We start from the raw sequence: 25,733 nt of genomic DNA on the forward strand, positions 1-25,733 counted from the left end.
GGAGGGAACCTCAGCTCCTGGCAGCTGGGAGCAGAATTATTTTTGAAACAAAGCGGTCGGACTGGTTGCCACATCTTAATGAAAATGATTTTTTTTTTTTTTTTTTTTTTTTACAAAGGCATTTTCTATGTATATAAACAGCCCTTCCTCCCAAACCTGGTTAGACAAGAATGTTCCTGGGTGTGGACTGCCTTGTATAATTAACTGCACAGCTGTAGCTTCTGATCCCTCAACGTCTGCTCCTCTCTTCCCCCCTGCATCTCCCCGGCATAATCCAGGCGTTCTCCTCCTCCCCGCCGGCAGCTCCAGGTGCGTCATTTGGGCAGAAGGTTTCCTGCATTCCAGAGCCATTCCCTGCTGAGACAGGGCAGAGGAACCCGCTTTGGAGGGGGCTGAGAGGCAGGAGCTGGAGGAGCAACGAGCGAGCGCAGGAGCCACTTGCCCTGTTTAGACCATGGAAACGGGGAGTGCAGCCAGGACCAACGGGACCGCCGGGAAGGCCGAGGACGTGAAGAGCCCGACCACCCCAAAGAAAGAAGAAGAAGCGAAGAAGGCGACGAGCCCTGGCGGGGCTGAGAAAGAAGCTATAAAAGGCACGGGCGGTGCTGCGCTGGAGACGGGGCAAATCAAGAGCTCCCTCTTCTCTGGGAGTGACTGGAAGAGGCCCATCATTCAGTTTGTGGAGTCATCCGATGAGAAGAGGTCAACCTACTTCAGCATGGACTCGGCTGACTCCAAGAAGATGCAGTATGCCAGCGGACAGATCGGAGACATGAGGAGGCCAGCCCTCTCCTTCCCAGAGAAAGGCGACCTCAGGAAGTCCCTCTTCTCCTTGGATTCCAAAAAGAGCTTCCTGCCCAGCGACGGGGAAGGGAGGAAGTCCTTGTTCTCTGGGGGGCAGATGGGGGACCTGAAGAAATCTTCCCTGCCTCTGGTGGAGACGGGGGACCTGAGAAGACCCTTCAACAAGCCGGACAGAGCAGCTGGGTCACGGCCCAGGGTGAAGCTCGAGGATGTTCTGTGCGACTCCTGCATCGACAACAAGCAAAAGGCTGTGAAGTCCTGCCTGGTGTGCCAGGCTTCCTTCTGTGAGCTGCACCTCAAGCCCCACCTGGAGGGAGCAGCTTTCCGGGACCACCAGCTCCTGGACCCCATCAGGGACTTCGAAGCAAGAAAATGCCCTGTGCATGGGAAGACCATGGAGCTGTTCTGTCAGACAGACCAGATGTGCATCTGCTACCTCTGCATGTTCCAGGAGCACAAGAACCACAGCACAGTGACAGTGGAGATCGAGAAAGCAGGGAAAGAGGTAATTAATTCTCTCTTTGTTTCGTGCTCCCATCGCTCTGTAGATCTCGATGTGACACCCCAGCCTTTGCTCTCCAGCCTGCAATCTCTGCTCAGGCCATGTCTGTGTGGAATCCTGGGATGCAGGGGTGGTGGATGGGAAGTGTTTAGCAGAGGACTGCTATTGCCTGGGTGCTGCTGTGACGGGACTGTTGTCCTCCTGATGGCTGGCTGCAGCAGCACAACGCTGGTGGTGTGTCGCAGATTTGATCTGGGGGATGGAGAACGTGGTTTCCACCCCTGGTTGCACACCTGACTTTAAGCAGAAGCTGAATCAAAGCCCTAGAAAAAGCCAGTCTGGAGTTTTGACGGTGTTTGTGCAGTGTTACCCACAGCCAGAAAGGTGGGCATCAGGTTCCTCCAGAATACAGGTGGTCAGATCAGAGGGTTGAAGTTACTTGTGGGTACTGGGTGACTGTTGAAAATTGCCCTCTCAGCTCCTTAGAGTGAGATTATGGTTCTTTTACTTATCTGTTACGTATATAATAATGAATAATGTCAGGCCACACCTGTGGGAAGAGGCTTTTGAAGCTTAGATGAAGAAAAAACCCTGGTGCAAGCACAAAACATGATCATTTCCCCCAGAGTGCTGCTACAATGGGTTTAGAGGATGGACATCTAAGGAGATGTGGGACAGTGCTCACTGATGAAGTGCCTTTCACCTCTGTTTGCTCAAAGCCTCGTGCTGTTTGTTTTCTGGGTGGCTGGAGGATTATTCCACAAGCTCAGGGTCTCACCAGGTTCACTGATGGTAAAAGCATGTCCTGGCCTAGAAACCTTCCAAGCAGACAGGGCAGGAGAGGTGGCAGAAAGGACACCCAGGACATGATAATGGAAAACAATTTGCCTGGAGTCCCACAGTGGCAGACACTGGAAGGGAACTCAGATCTGCTCAATCCTATTCTTAGGCACAGCCCAAGCCAGTGCTCTGATGTGGGGAACAGGCAAACACAAGTGCCTGCTGTTAGAAATCCTTAATGGGAAGAACAGTCAAACTCTTTCTAAGGAGCTGGGAAGATTTATCTCATAAGGCTGAAAGAGCATCTTATTTTGAGCTTATCTCTGTCTCCTGTTTGGTCTGTCCTTGCCATGTCATCTCCAACCTGCAGCTTTGCTGAAACCAGACAAAGCTTCTCCCATGCCCCAGCCAGCCTTTCTTCAATTCCTGCAGGGCTTGCCAGCCTGCTGTTTGTTCCATAATTGCTGCTTCTTGTGGTTTTGATGTCAGCCCTGAACATCTCACGGTTCTAACACGAAGCCGTGTCTGGTGTCTGCCAGGGTGTCCCATCCCTCTGAGCTGTTTCTGCTGGAATGAGCTTAACAGTTGCTTCCTGAGGAAGCAAAGCCAGCCAGATCTTCTTCCTGTGGCTGGATGGATCGACAGCACCTTGCTTTTAAAGAGGGAACCATAGCTGAGCAGAGAAGACCTTACCTATGATTTAAATGAGGTTTGATTTCTCTCTCAGAGTCCTTGGAGTCCTTGTGCCACTCATGAGCTCCATGCTTTAGTTCCTGCACTGTCCTGTGCTGATCCTGCTGCTGCTAAGCCTGAAGGATTTAGGGCTTTATCAATATGAATCACACACATGTGCAAGTTTCTCCTGACAACGAGTTAGGTCCTGTTGTAACTTGAGCGAGTATTCACTCAGACAAAAACAATTAACAGAAGAGCTGTTGCTTACAAATGTTTATTCCTAAGCCCTGATTTATTCACCATAGGTGGAGCCTTAGCAAGAACCACAAAGAGGAATGAACATTTCCAACCCTTTGTGTGTGCCACCTACCCTTATCAAGCCTTGCAAATCACAGCTGGAATGTGACCACAAATTGGGAGAGTGGCTGGTGCTGAGGGCCTTTGTGGAAGGGAGAAGCAAAAACCCCACAGCAGGTCATCCCTATCCCTGCCCCATTTTCACAGCTTGGAATCCAAGCAGCTCCAGGGGAGCTTTGCTACCTCCAAATTTGCTGACTGTGCCACTGGGGCTGGTGACCAGAATACAGAGGGACCCTTTCACACAGTGCTGGATGTCAAGGATTAACTGGTTCACCTGCAAGGACTCCCTAGTCCCTGGCTATTCTGTGACTCCAAAACTGGAGAGGATTCCAAGAGAACTGGTGTTTCTATGTGGTGCTGCACTGTCACTCTGGGGGCTCAGAAATTTGGTGGCACAAAATTGTCCCGTAATCAGGTGGTTCAGGCACATCTGTCCTTCTGCACTGCAGAATTAGTGCAGAATTCAGCCTCTGCCATGGGTCTGTCTGCTACAGACCTACAGAGGTGCTGTGCTTCAGTGTTGGGAAAGATCCTGCTGTAGAATTAGGAAACTCTGCTTGCTTCATGGTGCAGACAGAGCTTAAGAGGAGAGGAATGCAAACAAGCCAGTAGACACACACCTACTAGTTAGAGCATTTAGCAAGCAGTGGAAAGGCTGATATCTCTGTCTCAGACAGAGAACACAGCAGCATCTTCCACTTTTCAGGAGCCTGGGGTGAGAGTCACTCACCCCCCTCTTCCTTTTACACCAGGGAAAGGCACAGGGACTCAGACAGAGCCATTTGCTCTGAGTTTCCACCCAGTGCTATTTGCTTATTTTACCCAGTAAACCTTTAATGCCTTCCCCAGATCCACTTTGCATTAGTTTCCTGCTACAGATTTAAAGGAAAAGGAGCCCCTGCACCAGAATCAGTGCAAGAAACAGCCAAGGAAAAGTCTGTGAGGCCAGGGAATAACCACTCAATACTTGAGAAGTGAGAATTGTCTGCAGCAGCTTGTACACTGGAATAAAACCCCGTGGCCAGCTTGATTTATCAGCAGAACCAGAGCCCCCCTTGCAGACAGCATCCTTCATTTTGAAAGGGGATCCTTCATTCCAAACCTGTTTTACAGGCCTGTTCCCAAAAACGAGACAACTTCACCTCTGCCTGCCAGTGCCAGAGCTGAATAAGCTGGCAGTGAATACCCTGGCATCACCTCCCAGCACCAGCCCTGGTGCTCAGCAGGGCAGGTCAGCTCTGCTGAGAGGCACTTTGATTTTATTCTTTTTTTTTTCTTTGAGTCTTTACCTCTAAAGAAAGGTTCTCATTGTCCCTCGGGTGCAGGGAACTGCTGTGCAGGAATGGGAGCTGGGTGTTCCTGGTCTCCAGGAAGCTGCTTTTAAAAGGGACTTCACAGAGGCTGAACCAGGCTTTGAAGTCAAACCATCCCCAGAGGGATTTCCATCCTCTCTGTCTTGCTTTCACTGACCAGAGAGCAAACAGGAGTGTATCAGGATGGTGGTGTCATGGAATATCATAGGATCAACATGGAATGTCAGCACTCCACTGATGCAGTGTGGCTGGGAGACCTTATCCACAGCAGCTGTGGGTCATCTGTGGATGCAGCTCAACAGAAATGCTCCTTCCCCTGATGTGGTGCAGTCACTGCAGGATGCTCTTCCTCGCTGGAAAGCTGGGAGAGTGACCTGCTGCAAACTGGGATTTGAGTAGATGTGCCTGTTTGCCTGCTTCCTGCATTAATGCCTCTACAGTGAGGGCAGAATCCAGGGAAAATCCACCAGTCTGCAAGTCAGGAATTCTCTTCAAACTGTGCAGAGAGCCTTTTCTGGCCTCTGCTCCCACAGTGGCATTTTTTGCAGGATGCTGCCTGAGGCTCCAGAGGTTTTAGCCCACTGAGGGGAACATGCAGTTGTAAAACCAGCAGAACTGATATCTCAAACAAATTCCTGCCTTCTCAGCCGTGTCACCTCCACTCCTGGCCCTGCACTGGGACAACTCGTTTGAACAGCCCTTCTCCAGCTTCATTACTGGGTTGGGATGTTGCTGGCAGTAATTAGCACAGCTCTCCCAGGCTGGTGACACAGGGGTGTTCCCTGATTCAGGCCCTGGGTTCCCAGAGCATTAAGGGCATGATGATGCTTGTACTGCTGCCTTGCAAAAACGAGTTGCATCATGATGCAAGACTCATAATCTCACATCTCCAGGTCCTCTCCACAGCACAAGGGCTGGGTTCAGTTGTGGATGTTTAGGTGTACACTCTGAACTTTCACTTAGGCCTCTAATAGGGGATCCAATCTTAGCTCAAGAACTCTCAGTGCCATCATTTCTCAGCTTGCTCTACTCAAACTGAATGGTCTAAACTTGGATTTCTTAGATCTTCTTCATTGTCACTGTTATTTCTGCACTGCAGGGACTCCCCCTGCAGTGGGGGGTGTTTCTATGTTATCTGTCACTGGGATATTCTGCACCCCAATCTCACCCAATGGATTTGTTCTGGATGGTCCATCACAAGAGAATCAGGGTTTGTGCACCCTGGAAAAATCTGAGAAATACAAAGAAAGCTGGGAGAGAAGTTTCCTCATAGGGGATGAAGTTGAGGTGACTGTCCCTAGTACCTATAATTATATACAGATATATATGTGATATATTGGACAGCTAAACCAGCCTGTCAGCCAGTCACAGACTGGCCAGAGTCTTAAAAACATCATGAAATCACGATGTGGGCCATCTCCAGAGCACCCTTAGGAATCCTTATGCCCATGTCACCAGTTCTTGCACTATTCCAGAGTCTCCCTGGACCTCCTTTGAACACTTCTTTCTATGATTTGGGGTTTTTTTTGGTTGTATTTTTTTAATGTTTGTAGTTATCACACAACCACACCTCCCTTCACCTCCCCTGCCCTTGCTGGTGTCTGTGCTGGTGTTTCCTTTTGCCATCAGGAGGGATGTTTTAACCCCTGCCAAACCTGGATGAGTGTGGTATTTGCATTCTGGCTATTGGAACTATCTCTGTAATTTCCATTTGCAAGTCATAAATCTCTCACTCTAAATTGTTGTGTGGGTCTGCCCTTAAATAGCTGTTACATCCCATCCCAGAGGCACCCAAACTATCTTTCTGGGCAAAGGGATGTTACAACTGCAAGGAGCTCAGTATCACTTTTGAGCAAGTAATACTTTCCAGAATTCCTTGGAGACCCATCTTAATTAAAAAGGGCTATAAATGTATCATGTTGTTATCATCACCTTCCAGCCATCACCTGACTTTTTTTTCCTGTTATCTTTCTCTTCAAATCCCCTGTGTTTGGGAGTGTCTGTGTGGCTGTGAAAGGTCTCCTCTCCTCCAAAAAATCCCTCCAGTGCTTCTCTGTATGATTTCACTTGCATCCTTGCCATAAGAATATCCTGATATTTAGGGATGAGGAGGGAAATAATTACTCAGGAGATGTGCCTTTTTAACTGCTTTGCTAACAATTAATACCATGTACATGTAGTTCTGTGGCTCCAGAACACAACTTGCATTTTAGTGTGATTTCTCACATTGCTAAATGCAGCGCAGTGGAAAAAAAAATGATCTAAAATGTTTTTATCTCATTGCATTTTCCTGCTGTGCAAAGAGTCTTGATGCAGAGGACATTCTCACATGAAAAAATCACGGATTCCTCCAAGTCACTGTCTTGGAAATGTGAAAACTATTGGATCAAACTCAAGTCTTTACTCTTTTGATCAGGAATAGAGAAAATTTTCTCGTCTTGAAGCCTGTGTGGTTGCCTGATGAATCTGTACCACAAAACCCTTTCATTTGTACCCTGATAAAGATGAGATTCAGCTCATGACCTCATTCAGTTCACTCCTGAAGGCTGGCAGGGTGTTTGGATCATATTTAGAGGGCTGGTGCTCTCCTAACTCCCAACAACCAGGACAGTGACAGTGTGAGGATGCAGCTTCTCTGGCCCTGAGACAATTCTGAGTGCATTTCCCTTTTTGGTTCCCCCTTTTCTTGTGTTTTACAAGGGCAACAAAGCAACTGTGGAACTGCTTTCCCTCTATAAATGGAGATTTCCTAAATTGGAGCAGCAAGAGTCCATGGCTCTCCGAGGCAGCTGTGCCTGATTCCAGCTCGAGGGGATGCTCAGACTCTGCTGGGACTGGCACCAGGACAGGAGCCCTGATGGGCTGGTCTCCTGCTCTGGGCTGCTTGACAGCTCCTTGCCTGCTCTCCATCCTGAATGGAGAACTGGAATGTTTTCAGCTCCCACTCCGAGGGTGACTGTGATCAGTACAGACCCAGATTTCCATGTTCTGTTCCATTCTTGGACAGACAGCTGGGCGAGTCGTGTGGGAGCAGATTTATCCCTCCAGTACCTCCCCTGCCTCTAATTGTTGTTCTCAATGTGAGTGGTTTTGGGTCATGCAACCATTTGCCACAGGAGCAGCAGGTTCACAGGACTTTTCTGTCCCAGCACAGCCCAGCTGCAGCACACAGGTCATTTCTGCCAACTGGGTAGTTCCTCAAGAGCTCTGGGGTGAGTGTCCCACAGCCAGATTGCCTGTGGTCATAGCTGTGCACCCATGAGACACGGGAACACCTTGGGATGCGTCAGCAAAGGCTTTGTCATGATGTGCTGGGCAGGGAGGTGGTGACTGTGAAGGGTCCAGGGAGGGGCTGCCTGGAATTAACGGCACAGGGCATCCCTGACAGCCTGGCCCTGGGCATCCCTGACAGCCCTGGGCATCCCTGACAGCCTGGCCCTGGGCATCCCTGACAGCCCTGGGCATCCCTGACAGCCTGGCCCTGGGCATTCTTGAGAGCCCAGCCCTGGGCATCCCTGACAGCCCAGCCCTGGACATCCCTGACAGCCTGGCCCTGGGTATTCCTGACAACCTGGCCCTGGGCATCCCTGACAGCCTGGCCCTGGGCATCCCTGAGAGCCCAGCCCTGGGCATCCCTGACAGCCCAGCCCTGGGCATCCCTGACTGCCCGGCCCTGGGTATTCCTGAGAGCCAGGTCCTGGCTCATCCCTCAGCTCCAGTCCCATGGGCTGCCCTGCCAGTGTCTGCTCTCAGCTTCTCTGGGAAGCCAGTGCACGACCAAATGCAAATGAACCCCAGGGAAGTTGCTGATCTAAGCCAAGCAGGTTGACTACACCTCCTACACCTCCTCCCTCCTCCTTTTGTGTTCTTTCTTTTCTTTTTTTTTTTTTTTCTTTTTTTTTTTTTTTCTTTTTTTCCAAGCATTCCCCAGCTTCACCATAACATGAAAGCTCTCAATTCAGAGCAAATTAATCCACAATCCTGTCCAAACAGAATTCCTGCCGGAGGCATCATCCTCCTGTTGCAACACTCGTCCAACGTCATTCCGTAATTAGCTGGAAACTGTTATTGCTGCAGAGGCACACCCTGGGACGGGCCCTGCCCTGCACACACAGCTGAATTTTGAAACAGGGCCTCTTCCCCCTCCAGCTCCTGCCTCTCATGTGATTAAAAGAGGCAGGGTGGGAGGTGGGTGCTGCTGCTGAGCGAGCTGGATCTCCTGAGCCAGGCAGCAGCTCTGGGATGCTGTCCAGTGGCAGCACATGATCTCCATTTCAAGCAGTGCCAGCAGCCTGTGCCTCCCGGCCAGCCCTGCTCGGGGCCAGGCAGTGGGAGCACTGAGCTGCTTTGAAGTGGGCCACCCTCAGCCCCAGCTCATGAGACTCCCTCCTTCCCTTCCCCTCTCTCCCAGGCCGAGCTCTCGCTGCAGAAGGAGCAGCTGCAGCTGAAGATCATCGAGGTGGAGGATGAAGTGGACAAGTGGCAGAAGGAGAGGGACCGGATCAAGGTGTGTGTGAGATGTTAAGGTCACTTATGGCTCTCTTTTCCACTCTCCCACATCCTCCTTTCCTCAATTCCCCTGCCACCTCCAGCTCTGACTCCCTCCATCCCTCACCCTCCGCTCTGCCAAGCTCAGTCCTGCCAAACCTTGGCAACAAAACTCCTGCTGAAGCCACCCTGTGACACGTCCTGGGGGAGATCAAGGAGAGGCGGCACAGCCTTGTTACAAAACCACCCCGGGCACCTCCCTGCTCTGGGTGCCTGATGGTTCTTCAATCCCCAGCAGCCAGGCAGAGTCGGAAACAAAGGTGTGCTGCTCCTCTTCCCACCAGACCACACACAGAAATAACCTGCACAAGGGCTCTGGGTAACCCAAACTGAGATAAGGCAGCACTTCCCCCAACAAACATCTGATTTATAGTGGAACAGCTCATTTCCATACTGATATAAGGCTCCTTTATAATTCTTTCACCATGGTAGGGGTTGGAATACAGCAATGGTATTATTTTTTTGTCATTTATACCCTAACTGAATAGAGCAGGGAAAACACTATTTGGAGACGCCCCAGAAAATTTGCATAATATTAATAGACAAAGCCATTCTTCTCCCTTTCATGTGGTGCACACACACTGGCTCACCAGTTCTGCTTTTCATCTGCTTTATTATTATTATTATTATTACTACTATTATTATTATTATTATTGGAAACCTGACCTAGAAATTTTAACTCTGAATATAGTTACATCCGCAGTCTTTCTGAGGAATGTTTCAGAGGGGCCTCGAGGTCAGGTTTGTAAAAAGTGTTTCAGCACTTTTCATCCTTTGAAATGGGAGGAATTCGATGTTCAAATTGTTGAGGAGCCAGCACCATGACTTCGAAGGTTAAACAGTGTTTTTAAATATCATCTAAGCGTGCAGTTTATGAATTGGAATAAAAGATCTGCTCTAACAGCGAGGAAGACATCATGCCCTTTGGATTACATACACATAATCATTGCAGGAACAACTATTACTTCTCTTGGCCCAACTTCTCTGGTGCTAAAACTTGCCTACCTGGAGTCTCCAAAGTCTAGATGCTGAGAGTCCTTGGACATATCCCCCTCTGTGTCCCTCTGTGAGTGAAGTTATTCCTTGAAAAGCTGAATATTTTCATTCTCCTGTGTCTTTCCTGCTCCTCCTCTCTCTGAACTGCCCCTCAGAATTACACCACCAATGAGAAAGCCACGGTGGACCAGCATTTCAAGGAGCTGATCCGTGACCTGGAGAGGCAGAGGGATGAGGTGAAGGCTGCCCTGGACCAGAGGGAAAAGATTGCATCAGAGAACGTGAAAGAAATCGTGGATGAGCTGGAGGAGAGGGCAAAGCTGCTGCGGGAGGACAAGGAGAACAGGGAGCAGATCCACCAGATCAGTGACTCCGTGCTCTTCCTGCAGGTAACTGAGACTTCACTGTAATGTTCTCTTTTCCCACAGAAGACAGGATTTGCCCTAAGGACAAATCCCAAGTGAGTTTAACACGTGTTCACCTTCTCCAGTTCAATGCACAGCTAAGTCAGGAGCTTCATGTTTGGAGCTGTTTCTGCTCTGGGAGGTGAAGGATGAACTCAGACATGCAGGTGTGTTTACAGATGGCTACAACTCATGGACAGAGCATTTGCCTGCCCCCTCCATCTCCAGCTCTCATACTACTTGGAGCCTAAGATTAGCCAGTTCCCTGGGATCTACCCTCCAGCTCTCCTGTTCCTCAGTAACCTCTGTGCCCTTCCTTTTTTTTTTTTTTTGGCAGGAATTTGGGGCTCTGATGAGGAATTACGTGCCCCCTCCCTCTCTCCCAACCTACAGTGTGCTGCTGGAAGGGGAGAGCATGAGCCCCTCCATGGGGCTCCTCAGGGATGACCTGCTCAATGTCTGCATGAGGCATGTGGAGAAGATCTGCAAGGCAGACCTGGGCCGCAACTTCATCGAGAGGAACCACATGGAGAATGGTAAAACAGCCAAAAAACCCCCCTTCCTCCTTCCCTCCCAAACCCAGGGCAGATGAAGTGTGCTGAACACACTCTGCACGGTGGAGAAAGTAGGAAAAACAGCGGGAGGAACACTGCCTGTAGCTGGAATTCTTTCTGGAATATCAGAGTTGTCCCACCACACCTATGCGGGGATGGAGCCAGTTGAATTTAAAGTACCAGGACATCCAAACCAGCCCCCCTTCCCTGGCTGCTGTTGGATGTTATGGCTTCACAGTATTTAAGGGTTCAGCCACCTCCTGTGTGGCACTTGAGAGCAAGATTTCTTTTTGGGGGTCATGAACCCTCCTGCAAGAGGGACGCTCTGCCTCGTGCCAGGCCCCCAACAAGCCCTTCCAGTTTTAGCACCACAGTTTCTACCTGGAGGATTCCACACATCCACTGAGGCAACTCAGTGCTCACTGAGGGGAGTGGAGAAGGCAGGGGCAGGAAGGTGAATGAAACCACCTCAGGAGGGCAGTTCTGAAACCCTCTTTGTGCAGCTGGGTCAGCACACGCAGGGTGCTGGTGTGATGGGAAGTTTTACAACTGCCCCTTCCAGTTGCCTGCCATGAAATGCTCCTGCCAGCTCCTGCCACTGAAAATCTAACACTTGAAAGTCTGATTTTCCAAGTGGAAAGGTCTCCATTTTGGTGTTCAGTTAAGCTACAGCTTGACCTGGGATAAAACTCCCTCTGATCCACCTGGCAGAGCTTTCCTGCCTGCCCTGATCCAGGGGGCTCAAGGGACACAAGTGGTCCCCACACCTCAGTGGTTCCTGAGGACAGCTGATGTTCCTCAGGTGAATAAATGGTCATTATCACAGCACTGCAATGACTCTTCTAAGGTTCTAACCCACTTCCTTTCAGTGGCTCCCAATTAGCTCTGAATAAAGGATTTATCTTGCATCAAGCCCACACCTAAGATTAGGGCACTGCAATGGGGCTGAGTAACCAGCCTACAAACTTCCTACAAACAGCGTTTGTAACCTTGGGCATGTTACTTAATCCCATGAAATGACCTCTTGCCCCAAGAATAACAGGGATGGGAATTAACAGTTATCTCACCAGGCTGCTGGAGGACATAATCTATTAGTAATTGAGGAACCCCAGATACCAGAACAATAAAGGTCAAGAAGCTGGATGTGTAACGGGAGGATAAATTGTACCCTGCACTTTGGGAGGGTGTGTGGCTCAAAAAGATGCAGGAATAACCTCAAGTCCAGTTCATCCAAATCTGCTGCAAACCTGCAAGACCCCTGTTAACTCACTCGAGCTCACAGCCCTTACATTGCTCCTGGATTAATACACTGCACTGTCTAGTGCCACCATCCTCCATGAGACATGAATTAGGTGGACCAGATACTTCTGGAACAGAGAACCAACCTTGCAGAAAAGTCAGAGACCACACTCCAAGTGCTCATGATGCACAGCCAGGTTTTAAAACTCCCCCTGCCCTTAAAGTAGTACCAGGAATTGGACATTATTTACCTTTCAGCAGTTAAGGCTGCAGCAGTCCTGGTTAGATCCTTCATACTCCTCATGCTGAGAAATGTGGCTATAACTGAATACAAGGAGATGACAAACAGCTCAGATCCCAAAATCACTTCTGTTCATTGTTCTTCCTCCTTTTTTTTCCACCTGAAACTTTGCAGAATTTCCACCTGCTGAGCTGGTTTTTGCCAGCCCTGAGGCAAACACATTTTTGCTTGGCCACTTGTGCAACCCAACAAGATAATGCCCATGTTCAGTTCTGGTAGCTCAGGATAAAGACTGACTATTCCTTGATACTTGATCACTTTTAATTGGGGTCTCCTCCTTTTACTGATGCCAGAAGCCCTCACTGGTACTTGAAATCCGTGGAATTCAAGTGCCAGAACATCTCTGAGCAGGGCAACTAAACAGTGCCAGAAACCTGGGTACTTCCAGAGGCTTTAGCAGGGATTTAATGGACACAGCTTGGAGTCTGCCTAATGAAAAGAACAGTGGTATCCACTCAGTTGGGAAATGTTATTTAAGGTGAGTCCCAGGAACTTCAGAGCTCTCCCTTTTCCAAACTACAGTTACAGATGAAAGAGGGCAGCACTCTGCATCCAGTGACTGCAAGGAAATAGCTCCACAATTACTTAATGGATTTAATTAACTCGGACTCCCCCTGAGTCATTGCAACAAATTCATTTGCTACTGGCTTGATGTTCTGGTGTAAAAACCTTCCCAGGAAGAAATATTATATTAATGGAATGAAACCTGCTTAATAGCAGACTCCAAAGGGAATCCACTTTCTTTTAGTTGTCATAACAGGTACCTACGTAGCAGAGTGGCAAGGAGACAAATAATCAGGGAGCATCCAGGGAGTTTAAATAACACAGAAATAAATTGGAGAAATAAAAGAAAAGTTTGTTCAGTGACTTAAGAATCAAAGAATGGAACTATTTAAACACGGGAACCAAATTTACTTCCTTGCAGAGAACAATAGGTTTGTATAGGCCTTCAGAGAAAGTATTTTTATGAGCAAGTGTACTGATAAAACATCATTTCCTGTGGACCAGTGTCAGAAAACCAAACCCAGGCTGTGAAAGAGCTGCCAAAAAAGCAGATTTCATCCACTTTGCATGAGGCCTGAACCAACCACCCTTGTCCAAGAGTCTAGAGCTGTTTGCTACTTTATTTTAGCACCTTTCTCTAAAAAGTGAAGGAGCCATTGAGCCCTCCCAGCACTGCCTTTCTGGAGCTTCAAATACTGGCAGTTCTCGAGCAGGGGGTTGAAAGCCAGGCCTGTGCTCAGGTTAAACACCAAAGGAGCCAAGCCCAAACCACTGCTTTTGAAGTGGGGGACATCTTTAGCCCCACAGCAGCGTTTTGGTAGGAAAATGCCACAAGCCTCAAACCTCCCTATGGTTTTTAGGAGCTAGGGCAGCTCCGGAGTGGCCAAAGGCTTCAGCTGGGCTGTGCCAAGGGAACCTTCTGCTTTAGACCCTGGGCAGCCACAGCACTGCTTTGGCTCCCAGCCAATTAGAAAAATGTTTTCAAAGAGCAGAATCACTTCTGCAGCGCTTGAGGAAGCAATCCCACCCTGTTTTCCTCTTCCCCCTCCTCCCCCTCCCTCTCAGGGTCACTAAACTTCCCCCTCTCTGCTCTGCTCCTCCAGGTGACCATCGGTTCATGATGAACAACTACGAGTGGAACCAGCCTGACAACTTGAAGAGGTTTTCCATGTTCCTGTCTCCCAAAGGTATGGCACCCTACAGGTGGTCAAGGCTTCCTCTAAACACAGCTTAGGAAAGGAACCTCACTGATAACGTGTCCCAAAATTTGCTTTCCCTCCGTCCCTCTGCGCGTTTACGCCGAGTCTTCTCTCCAGCTTGCAGAGCTCTGAGAAGGTTTTGCCTTTTTGTCTCAAACAGGGCAGAAAAAGAGAAGAGCTGGAGTGACTTCAAAGAGTGTAGTTTGTGAGTGTATAGTTTTAAGATGTCTCACTGGGTTAAAGTCAGTGCTATTCTCCACCCAAAGCTTATCTCACTGTGCCATCGAGTGTGAAAGCTGCTCTAGGCTTGCTCTGCGTTAGGATTTTACTTTCACCAGCAAACATGCTTTTTCCTTACAGGAAAAGGACAGAAGATGTGAGAAACGTGTCCTAAAAAAAAGCAGGAGGCTGGAGTTCCTTTCTGAGCTCTGGCAACAAGAGCCCTGGTGATTTGCTCATGTCCCAGTTGTTGCATGACCCACTACAGGATGAGCAGGGAATGAGGGAATGAGGGTTTTCAGCACATCCAGTTCCAAAAGGACAGTTGCCATTTCTAAATGAGCATCAGGAGCCTCCAGAGTGAGGAGCTGAGGGTGCTGAAAGCTCAGTAGGAAACAAAAGGGCAGGAAGGGCAGCACAAAAAAAGTGACCAAATTTCAGCCCTGCCAGGGTTTGCCAGATGCTTCCAGCCAGATGGTGGGCAGGGACGTGCCAGCAATTAGCAGTGGCACTGCCCTGGGGGTGTATTCCTGCTCTGCCTTGGGGTTTCCTGGGGACAACCCAGATCCCAACACTGAGCCCTTTGTCTGGAGCTCCCCTTTGCCCTTCTCCTCAGCTCCCTGCCCACGCCTGGCAGCCCTGCCTGGCGCCCAGGGGGTGAGGAGGTTCTTTGGAGCAGATGCCAGGGGCAGGGCTGGCATTCCCAGACTTCAGCAGGGCTGCTTCCCACAGGCCCCCCGGATCAGGGGGCAGAGGGGCATCTTGCCAGAGGTTGGTTTTGCATGGAGCCTGTCTCCAAACACCTCCCAGATGGTTGGTGCTGCTCTGCTGCCCCAGCTGTCCCAGGGCTCTGCAGGCCCTGTGCAGTCAGGGGAGGACATGTCCTGCTGAGCAGAGCTGATGATGCTGGGGAGAGACCACAGGCTCAGCCCTGCACCCCAAAACTTTTTGGCCTGGAGGGAAGTTTGAAAGTTAATTCTAAAATTGCACGAGCTGAACCCAGTCTCTGCCCAAGAAGGGAAGCTTTGAGTTCAGGTGGAAACAGCCCCACAGGCATTTGAGGAGTGTGGATGGGAGGAGCAATGTCATCCTGCTGTCACTGCTGCCATGTGTGTCTGGGACGTGGCAAAAGGAAGGGAAAAGCCATTTTTGGCAGTGCCACAGCACTGTAGTGCCTGAACTTCCCTCTGCTCCTCCCTGGAGGATCAGCTGCAGACACCTGGGAGTAGAAGTTCCCTGGCTGCCTGCTGGGATCCAGCATCCCGACCTCCTGAAGTGCCAGGAGGGATCACCAGGCACTGCTAAATCCAGGGTTCCTCCTTTAGTGGTGCCTGCCCTGAGCACTGGGAGGGCTGTACAACAATGTGCAGCTCAGTGGCCCCACAAACACTGGGGGAACATTTATTCCACCTACACAGCTGAGAGCACAGCCTGCGCTGCCTTCCAAATTACTCATTCCCTGTTTTCCACCAACAAAGTCACTTTGTTGTCCAAAACAACTGAAGCACGTGGTTGCACCGGGTTCTCCAGCAGGGTCGGGGCTCCAGCAGGACAGAAAGGATCCAGCTGCTGAAGCCACACTGCTGGGGAATTTGGGAACAGAATGAGTCAGTAGGCAAAGCAGGAGATGTGACCCACTTATCTGGCACGATGGCTGGCCCAGGATGGCCTGATGAATAATGCAACATAGCCATAACCATTTAACTCTCTGGAGCTCTCTGTGCTCTCTCCATGTGTCATGTCCAAGTCTGGTCACAGTTGATTGCATCTTTTCTAAGGAATTCTGTAAAATGGGGGGGAAAAAAAGAGGACCACCCTTTGCATTGTGTCATGTGCACGGAATCCTTGAGGATCTCACGAGAGATTAGGAACACACCCCTTTTTCTGGCTTGGTTTGGGTCACTGCAAACTCTGCCTGAGGCCACAGTGGAAAGTGTTTTCTGGGTTGAGGAATGCTGCCCAAATAGTGCTCTGTGCTAATTGCAGTGACCTAAACTAAGAAACTGGCTGGATCTGAGCTGAGCCTATAAGGTTTTAAGCCCTGCTTGAATTCAAGGAGACTTCCACTGCTCTTGTCCTTAGAGAGAGTATCATAAATAATGGTTTCAAACTGAGAGGAGGTGGAGATTAGATATTAGGAAGAAATTTTTTATTCAGAGGGTGGTGAGGCCCTGGCACAGGTTGCCCATCCCTGGAAGTGTCCAAGGCCAAGTTGGAGGGAGCTTGGAGCCACCTGATCTGGTGGAAAGTGTCCCTGCCCATGGCAGGGGGTGGAACTGGATCATCTTTAAAATCCCTTCCAACCCAAACCATTCTGTAATTCCAGCATAAAACATTTGCCTGCAGGGATGACATAATGAGGCAGAGGGGAGACATAAAATGTTTCAAAAGATAGAGGAACAATTTTTTTTCCAACTGCTCGATGCTCCTTTCTGTCCTCTCCCACTAAGCTTTCTTCTCCTGATGCTGCAAACAGTTTGGCCAAAGCCAGGAGGAGGTTGGAAAGATCATCTCGTGCCTTTGGAAGTCTTTGAGTGAAGAGTAGGAGGGACTCAGGCAACACACACAGAGAGAGAGAGAAGTGTAAATAGAAACAGGGCTTAAGCAGAGCAGCAGCCCACAGGATGGCAGCATAGCAGCTCCAAGTGTTCAGCTTGGGTTTGCTTTACTGGGAGCCCAGTGCCTCACTAAAGGGGCAAAACAGCCCCAGGGTGAGGTCCTGGGGAAGCCCTGGAGCACCTGCCTGTCCCAGTGCTGAGCCAGCCTGTGCTCCTGCAGGAAATGTTCCTCCCCTTGTGTCTCCTGAGCTCTGAATCCAAGCTCTGCACGCAGGTCCCTCTGCAGAATAGTCCTGTTGAGTAGACAAAGCTGAGCTGGCGATTTCCTGCAGCTCCAGGCAGCTCTGTGGCAGGGAGAGCTTTGTCCTCTACACGAGAAGTCTATTCACCATCCCTTAGAATCCAGGGAAAAAAGCCCAGGCTTTCCTCTGCTCCCTGGACCCAGATTTCTGGTCTGGGGCTGCTCCCAAATCGGCAGGGACTGTTTCCTAGAGCAATGCCAGGCCCAGGCCTTTGAGCCAGCTCACCAGGAGCCGACTGCTGAACTGGATGCTCTTGTTTTACAGCCAATTTCAACCCACGGTCATGGGAATTTTCCTCCTTCCAAGCGACTGAGGAAACACTTGGTACGGGTAATTCCCACTTCAGTTCCAGAGGATCTAACCCCCCGTGCCACAGCTTTCTGGCTGCCTAACCAACCTCTCCTGCTTCCCCTCTCAGCTGTCCTGTCACCTGCCAGTCCCTGTCTCCCAGAGCCATCCCTGAGCTGGCTGATCAGCACTGTCTGCACACCCCAAACCCAGGGAAAGGTTCTCATTCTTCAGACAGTGAAAGGAGGTGGAAAACACGGGAGCCACAAAGTCCCCATCCAAAACCCTCTGTGTGGAGGTTGTGGCAGAACCAGGAGAGGACTTTAAATACTCCCAGCCAGTCTCAGAAGCACAGAGCTGCTCCTCTCTGTCCCACAAACACCTTTTACTCAGCTCCTAAGTTCTCAGAGATGAGAGGACACTCACTGCCTGCACAGCATCCAGTAGGGTGGGGAAGGGGGTGCTTTGAGCACCGAGAACCAGCAGCAGGGAGCCTTTTCTTCCCAGATCCCCATCTTCCCTTCCCTTTCCTCACCTGTATTTTCTCTCTTTGCTTCCTTCATGCTCAGAGGGTCCAGCCTTTCCCTTCACTCAGAGGCAGCCACGGCCACCCTACCTGGGGCAGCTCTGGTGACTCACAGCCACACCCAAGTCATTCCTGCTTTCCATGCCACAGGCAGGGCTGTCTCCCTCTCATCCCTCTGCTCTCAGATTCATTCTGGCAGCCAGGGCCTGACCCCAAGGAGGCCAGGAGGGGAAGCCTTGCTTTAATTTCAATGGGCTTTGAATAAAGCCTCAGCTGCTTGGAGGCAAGGGAGCTTGGGCAGCCGTGGAGTCATCACTCCTGTCTCTGGAGAGGCACTTTACCTGCTGCTCCTCAGTCACACCTGCCCTCTGGGTCTCTCAAGAGAAAGGCTCTTCCCTGCCTGGAGCATTGGGATCACTCCACTCTCACACTGTGTGCCCCCCCAGCTGACTGCTCTCATCTGCCTTTTGTCACCGAGACAAGAGGGACAAAGCCACTTGTTCCCACCTCCCCCCCGCCCCGGGGCCAGTGGAAGGCAGCTCTTACAGGGCGTGTTTGGAAAATGCTTGGGCTGCTCCACTGCAGCCCGTGGAACCCCATGGAATAACAGCACCTCTTCTATCTTCCAGTAGGCAATGGTACTAAGCTGCCTTTTCAGTTCTCCTCGGTGGGACAGAATCCGCCCGGTGACTTCAGCAAACAGTCTGACGGGAGCCTCTTCACCAAGACCGGTACTAGGAACTGAGTGTTCCCCCTTCCTCCTGCCCCTTTTTGAGCTGGTAACACACCTCAGCCTGTCCTTGCTCCCCCAGAGAAGGCCTGGAGCAATCCTGACTGCCAGTCTTATATACCCGCACGTGTTTACATGAGCAACTCTGCTGAGCCAGGGCAAGGGGAGTTTATTAAGGAGTGTTAGCAACTATTGCAAAGTTTTGTCCAGTGAAGAGGTGAAGGGATTTTAAATTTCGCTTGTAATGGGTAGAGACAAATTTTAGATGATTTTAGAGGCGAGAAAGATACCAGGGAATGATGTTCATGGCCATTTGCCCCTCCAGCCTCACCAGTGTCATCTTGAAAGATTGAGAGAAACTAAGCACAACCTTAAAAAAAATTTGCAGTAGCCGCCTGTCCTCTCTCACCTGAACCAGAATCCCACATTCACCATCTCATCCTCCTCTTTTCACGAGTTCAAGGGCACCAGAGGTGGAATCCAAGAGCACCAGCACCTGCCAGGGAGAGTCAGGTCTGACTAATTCGCAGATGGTGGGGAAAGGTCATTGTCTGATCCCCTGAAACTGGCTGTGATACAGCAGGGCTGGGGTTATTTTTGAGTCAGAACAGAGCTGGTGTGGTAGAAGGGGGTTAGGGCTTATCACACTGCCAGAGGTGCTGTCATGAACCCCAGGCCTCAGCTCTTTGCACTAATTAAACAGCCTGGAGTGCTCCTTGCAGGAGTCAGAATGCTGACTTTGGGATTTGGCCTGAATTTAATTGGTCTGATTGCATTCCACCTCTCTGCGTTCCTCAGACATTTTAATTAGCCAGACCTCCTTTACTCCCTTTTCCTAACTGATTGGGTGGTGGAGTAGGACTCTGTCTGATGGCTGTCGTGTCCCACCCCAGGAATGGCTGCATTTCCATGGGAAGCAATTGCACTACTAATTATGTGGCACTTCCAGTCCTGCTGCTCATCCCAACGCTGGCCAGGGGACACGGGGGTGGTGGCAGGGGCTGGTCTGTAACAGGCTGTTTTATGTTGTCACAGCTTATCCTTCCATAGTGAGACATCAGTCTGCAAAGGTGACGCCACAGACGTGGAAATCCACCAAACAGTCTGTTTTGGTAAGAAACCTCTCCTTGGTGGGAAAGCTCGTGCACACCTCCAGCAGCAGAGCTGCCTCTTCTAGGGACACCTGAGACAGGGATGGGGCCTTTGGAAAGGGGAAAGGAAAAAGCTCCAAGTCAACAGCTCCTGTCAGGGATGCAGAGTAACCCCCCACCTCCTCAGCTCTGGGCTGGGGGGATGATCAGTACTGCAAAATGACATTTGGGAAAGGTTTTGCCCTACACAAGTACTGGAAGCACACACATGCTGCTGTCTGTAGGATTCTCCTCCCTGCAGGGATGTCGTACACTCTTATTAGTCTGTGACATCTAGAATGTGTAAATGACACCAAAGACAACCAGATAAAAGGATCTTCCTAATTATGTCCTGCACTGGGCAAAGGCAACATCAGAGAAGAGGGGTCAGAAATCACTAGAACATCTCTAAGTCACTCATTTTACACTGTTAGCACAAACCAGACAATTATAAGAAGCAGAGGACAGTGATATTTTAGGTTTTGTGATCTCAAATATACAGGGTTAACAAACAGTTAATGCATTACCACAGAAGCACAAAGTCAATCTATTTTTTCTTAACATCCATTCACACTGTGCTGCATTAAGGTCTTGCATGATCTGAATTAAGATTGTCAAGCTTTTGCCCCCTCAGATGAAATCTGTTGTTTGTTTTTTTTTTTTTAATTTCTGGTTTTCCATTTGTGAAAGAGTATTTACTGTTCCATGGAAATAAGGAGCAGAGGGTCAAGAACCTGAGAGCATTCCCACACTGAAGGAAAGCAGAACAAACACACAGCAGTTAGGAAGTGGCTGCCTGAGGATTGCAGCTGTATCTGCTCAGTTTTCAAGGCTCCCCAGGAGATGAATGCCTGGGAAAGGGGATGTTCCTGGGCAAACTGGGGCACTTTGAGGAAATCCAGACTTGAATGTGCTACAGCAAAAGGTGTCTCCAAGAAACAGCAAAGTTTTGCAATCCCTTCTGTCTTGTGTCTGACCACTGCCTGCCTAAAAAGATCATCAGGAGAAAGCCTGGGGAACTTCTCCCACACAGCCACTGGTTTTTTCTGTCTCCCTTCCTCGCTGATGCTCACATTTGTAATGACTGTTTCATTTTTATAACCTCTATTCACCAGGTAGCCCTGAACCCAACAATTGAGCTGATAAATACAAGCATTTAAAAGGACCAAAATAGAAATGCGTGCTCTGGACTGCAGGATCTCTGCAGGAGCTTTTATGGTCTATTGGGCCAATAATCTAGCTTGTAAAATAGTCTTAAATGTGTATTTAAGTAATATACATTCTAAAAGGTCTGTAAATATGAATTTTCACAAAGGAGCATTCAGTTTAAGGAGGAATGTCTTTTTAACCCCCAGGAAGTTCTTTTAAATGAAGGCCCCCCTCTTCCATATCTTAATTATATTGGAAATTAAAGCCATAAAATGAAAAGAATTTCAACAAAAGGGAACATTGAGCAGGAGGTGAGTGGGGCACTGAGCAGCAAGATGGGCTGGGTTTGCTCTGCCCATCCTTCCTGCTGTTCCTGATATTAAACTAGTGCTGCACAAGAAAGGAGCAGTGTGTTTTCTGTGAGGTGTCTCCCACATTCTGCACGGGGGATCTGGGCAGTGGATCAAACCTAAGACAGGCTGGGCGTTACAAAACCCCAATTGTCCCTGATTTCCACTCTCTCTGCTTCAGTGGGGTGAGCATTTTCTCACCCAGGGCTGCAGGTTCTGCCTCGGCCAGTGCAGCCAGAGACCACAACAAATAAATAAATCAATTGGCTGTTGTGTTTGCAACCCTCCAGAGCCAACAGGAGGCTGCACAACACACCTTTGCCATGTGTTGCTTGTTGTGATGGTGCAGATAAGAGTGGAAATGCAGGGGTGGGTCCTGATGAGATGAGATACACTCAGGGACTGCAGTAAAATGAGCTGGAGGGACAGAAACCAGCAATTCCTGTAGGATCTGCCCCTGTCTCTCCACTTACACAAACACTGAGCACTGGGCAAATAAAACCCACACCATTGTGAGGGTATTTCCATGCACAAGAGTTTGGGTTTGCCAGCCAGAGAGCACCAGGAAACACCTCACAACCTGAATAACTGCACACAGCTTCGAGTGTTGAAAACTCCCCTGAGTTAGTGAGCAATTCAAACACACTGACAGCAGCATAAAGGTGACATTCCTCTCCTCCCAAAAACCCCTCATCAAGCCATGAGTCACAGTCTGAGCTTTTACATGATGCAGAGGCTCATTTGGCTCGGGAAGGAGGGCCAGGTAAATCAGAAAGCAAAGCCATTTCTCTGCATCTGGTGTCTCCAGCACCTCCAGCAGGGAGGTGAGGCAGAGGTTCCTCCAGGTCCCAGGTGCTGAGGAGTTTGTGAGACAGGAATGGTTGGGCTGCCCAGGAGGGTGAGAGGTGTAGGTGGCCAGGAAAAGGAGGTGGGTCAAACTCACATGCCCCAAATTCTCCATTGCAGTCACATTACCGCCCCTTTTACGTCAACAAAGGCAATGGAGCCACTTCCAACGAGGCACCTTGATCCCTGAAGATTTAGGGAAGAGCTGGCAGCACTTGGAGTGAAGACTCAGCTGCGGATTTTCATGGATGTACCCGCTACTATATTAACCTTGCTGCTCTAATCTCTGCCAGGGAGAGGGAAGGTGCAGAAGGGAATAGCCTTTTCTAGAGGAAACAAGGACTTTTTTTTTCTCCAAATCACCCAATTGCCTTGAAAGCTCCGCAGGCCTTAACAACATAATCCTCCCCTCTGCTGTCCCCTCCTCGTTCCCTCCCTGTCCCCTCTGCTGCTCTGCCTCTCCTGGGAAGCATGCATGCTTGGGTAGCAGCCCCTGCCAAACCAGCTGTGCCCCCTTTGCCCCCAGTGTGTTTTTAGGAGCTGTTCAAATCCCGGTGAAGGTGCCAAGCTTGGGGAGCCCAAAGCTCTGCCCAGGATGGAGAGGTCCCAGCCAGCCCCTGGGAGCAGTGACGGGCTAAAAGCTCTTTCTGTGCCTCTTCTGCCCTGTCACCCACCCTCTCCTGGGGACACCCAGCTCTCACTGGGGGCAGGTCCAGCACTGCCACCTCCCTGGAGCCCTGCAGGTCCCACCACTCTTCCTCAGGGTCCTCCAGCAGCTCAGCTCTGCTCCTTGCCTGCCAAAAACCCACGACAGGAGCTCTGCAGAGCTGCTGCAGCCCAAGGCCAGCTGCTGGTGGAGGGCAGAGAGGCTTTGCATCCCATCAAAGTGCCCCTCCAGCCACCTTTTCAAATTAAGAAATAAAAAGAAAATCCATCCTGCTAATACAAGATTGATTAGATGCCATAGGTGTTGGGTGCTTTTCTGTTTTCTAGTGGTTTTTCTTAATTCCCCTAAACCAAACTTGATTTATATACTGTAGTTCAGGTGGGTTTTTTTTTCCTTGCAGTGGGCAATGAGAATCAGTCCCGTGGCTTTTTGCTCAGGATAATATTTTTTATTTGTCCCCTGGACAGATGAGTCACATCAGCCTGCAAAGCAGCCAGGGCTGGTTAAGCATTCCATGATCTCCCTGAGATGATTTTCCCTCTTCATGGACAGGCTGAGGGGTAAAATCCACGCTGTGCAAAAGCCTCCCTGGGTCAGTCAGTGGGAGCAGGTGGCCCGTGGCAGGGTCAGGGCCCTCCAACCTTGAGAGCCAAGACCTAACAGTACTTTTCAGGGCTTGCTCTGTTTCAAGCAGGTTTTGGAATGGCTTCCCTCCTCTTCTCCCTTTCCTGCCCCTAAATGCCTGAGAGAGGTCCCACCTGTCATTCCCTGAAGATTATTTTCTGGCTAATCCCCATGCAAAGATTCTGCTTTTTAATGCAACACCTCGTACAAAACTTGTGAGGCTGAATGTTGGTCACTCCAGAGGACTTGAAATGTCACTTTATAGTTATTTTTTTTTTTTTTGCCTTAATGACCAGAGGGGGAAGGGGCTGGTGTGGTAGGGCAGGATGTGAAGAAAGAGAAACTGGGATAGAGTTGCTTGGAAAAGCCCTGAAGGGTTGGAGTATGTGTGTGAAAGGAGAGAACGAGCCCCCTCCAGGTCTCGCTGGTTTGCCCCTGAGCAGGATCCAGCAACCACCTGGGTTCCAGTAAAAGCTTCCCCCACCTCCTCTTTGGGTTCCAAACTGTGTCAGTGATCCCTCCCCCTCCTCCTCCAAAACCTGGATGTTTAAAATCCCCCCTTCCTCCCTGCCCTAGAGAGGGCTCTGTGGTGCCAGCTGGGCACCGCCCCTGTGACCACCCTGGGGACACAAAGGTCCCTTTCCTCCTGCTGTCCCCTGTCCTGCCCCAGCCCTGCAGCCCCCCCAGCCTGTTTGCTGCCCGTCCCCTCCTCCAGGGCCTCACAGACCTCGCACACACAACTTTTCCCAGCGAATGGAGCTGCTCCTGGGGGGATGCCAGGCCCCCCTTGCCAGCCCTGCCCGTGTCCCCCAGCCCCTTTGCCCTGCCAGAGGGGCACAGTGGCACCTCCCAGTCCCGGGGGATGTGGCAGAGAGGCTTCAGGTGTATTGTGCATGAACTGTTTTTGTCGTGTTTGTCTTGATCAGCAAAGCAAGAGGAATTCCAGCTCCTCAGACAGGACATGGCTGCGCTGATGTAAATGAGGCCCCTCCCGTGTGCAAGAAATAAAGGAGAGAGCTCCATGTCTGACCAAAACCAACAGCTCTGGCTTTGGTGTCTCTGTGTTTGTAAGAGTCTCAGGGAGGTTGAAGTCTTGATGTGAGCAACAGTTATGGAAAAAAAACAGTTATGGAAAACCCATTTTTTCCCCAGCTTTTTTGCTGCTTTATGGATGTTTTAAGTCAAGGTCAGAGAAAATTCCCACATCCTTGAGGGTGAGAGCTGATGAATGCACTTCTAAGGCAATACCTTGAGACTACCCAGCCCAGCTAGGTCAGTTCCCAAATGCTGGTGCCACTGAAGTCCTTCCTGCAAAGGCATTTTGGGAAACCCCTCAGCCTGTGGCTCTTCCCTGCCAGAGTTACACCTCAACAATTCCCACTGGAGAAAAACACTCGTTCACACAGGCCAAAATCAGACTGTGAGGGGACATGCTGAGCTGGGGCACTGTTTTGCCCCAGCACAGACCCAAATCTCCCCATCAGGTTGGTTCTGGGCATCATTTGGACCCTCCACCCACTGAAACCCTCTGGAGACCTCTGGTTCTGCACAGCTCAAATGTCTTGCCAACATTGTGGCTTCTCCTGCCTCTGAGGGAGAGAGTAAAACCCCTTTAGGGCTGCTAAAGGTGCAGATTCAAGGCCAGACACACCCTGACAGCTGCTTAAAAGAGCAATTGTACATCTCAACCTCTGGGGACAAGAACAGAAGCAGGCAAGGATTATTCATTTACCCCAGACAGACTAAGGCAGGGAGCTTTCCAGAGGATGACTGGCATATTTTATCTCCCAGGTACTAGATACCAGCTATTTTTCCCCAGACTCCTTCCTGAAGAGCAAGGATGCCACCAATTCACTTGAGAAGCCAGTAAATCCTTCTTATTTACCCCACATGGGAGTTGGCACAGAGGAGAGCTCAGCTCTTCCCCATCAATTCCACTCACTGCCTCCATTACTGTTATTACTGTGATTAAAAAGCAATCAAAGAGAAATCTTCTTCCTGTCCTGAAACTGCCTCAAAACATCTCAGTTCCACCATTTAAGCATGAGAGGAGCCAGTTACAAGCACACCCTGCACTCCTGGGCTGTGTGATGCTGGAAAATGATAATGGAGCTCATGCCCTGAGCAGTCAGAGGCAGTGAGCAGTGTGGGGATGGAGTGATGAA

The 25,733-nt window shown here is 50.0% G+C and overlaps 1 protein-coding gene across 5 annotated transcripts; it reads left to right on the top strand.

Annotated features, from left to right (window-relative positions):
- Positions 1–204: 204 nt before the first annotated feature.
- TRIM29 (tripartite motif containing 29) lies at positions 205–24,599 on the top strand. Of its 5 annotated transcripts, none has more exons than XM_051812249.1 (9): positions 205–1,309; positions 8,846–8,941; positions 10,134–10,367; positions 10,720–10,918; positions 14,084–14,167; positions 17,523–17,588; positions 18,702–18,803; positions 19,838–19,914; positions 22,398–24,599. In XM_051812249.1, exons 1-9 carry the CDS (start codon positions 455–457, stop codon positions 22,458–22,460), a joined length of 1,776 nt encoding a protein of 591 aa, XP_051668209.1. In that variant the 5' UTR covers positions 205–454; the 3' UTR covers positions 22,461–24,599. The 5 variants fall into 5 exon arrangements, with proteins under 5 accessions (XP_051668209.1, XP_051668210.1, XP_051668211.1 ...); XM_051812250.1 differs by having other exon boundaries at positions 17,523–17,582; XM_051812251.1 differs by having other exon boundaries at positions 17,523–17,582; positions 18,705–18,803.
- Positions 24,600–25,733: the final 1,134 nt, after the last annotated feature.

This window comes from Manacus candei, unplaced genomic scaffold (genome assembly GCF_025592945.1).
Source record: "Manacus candei isolate 608988 ecotype Guabito, Panama unplaced genomic scaffold, ASM2559294v1 h1tg000086l, whole genome shotgun sequence".
NCBI lineage: Eukaryota > Metazoa > Chordata > Aves > Passeriformes > Pipridae > Manacus > Manacus candei.

Bases quoted from the DNA above. Each gene is read 5' to 3' on its own strand.
- TRIM29 (XM_051812249.1), top strand. From the start codon at position 455: ATGGAAACGGGGAGTGCAGCCAGGACCAACGGGACCGCCGGGAAGGCC. The intron at 10,919-14,083 runs GTAAAACAGCCA...CTGCTCCTCCAG, and splicing joins GAGGAACCACATGGAGAATG to GTGACCATCGGTTCATGATG. The intron at 18,804-19,837 runs GTACTAGGAACT...ATGTTGTCACAG, and splicing joins GAGCCTCTTCACCAAGACCG to CTTATCCTTCCATAGTGAGA.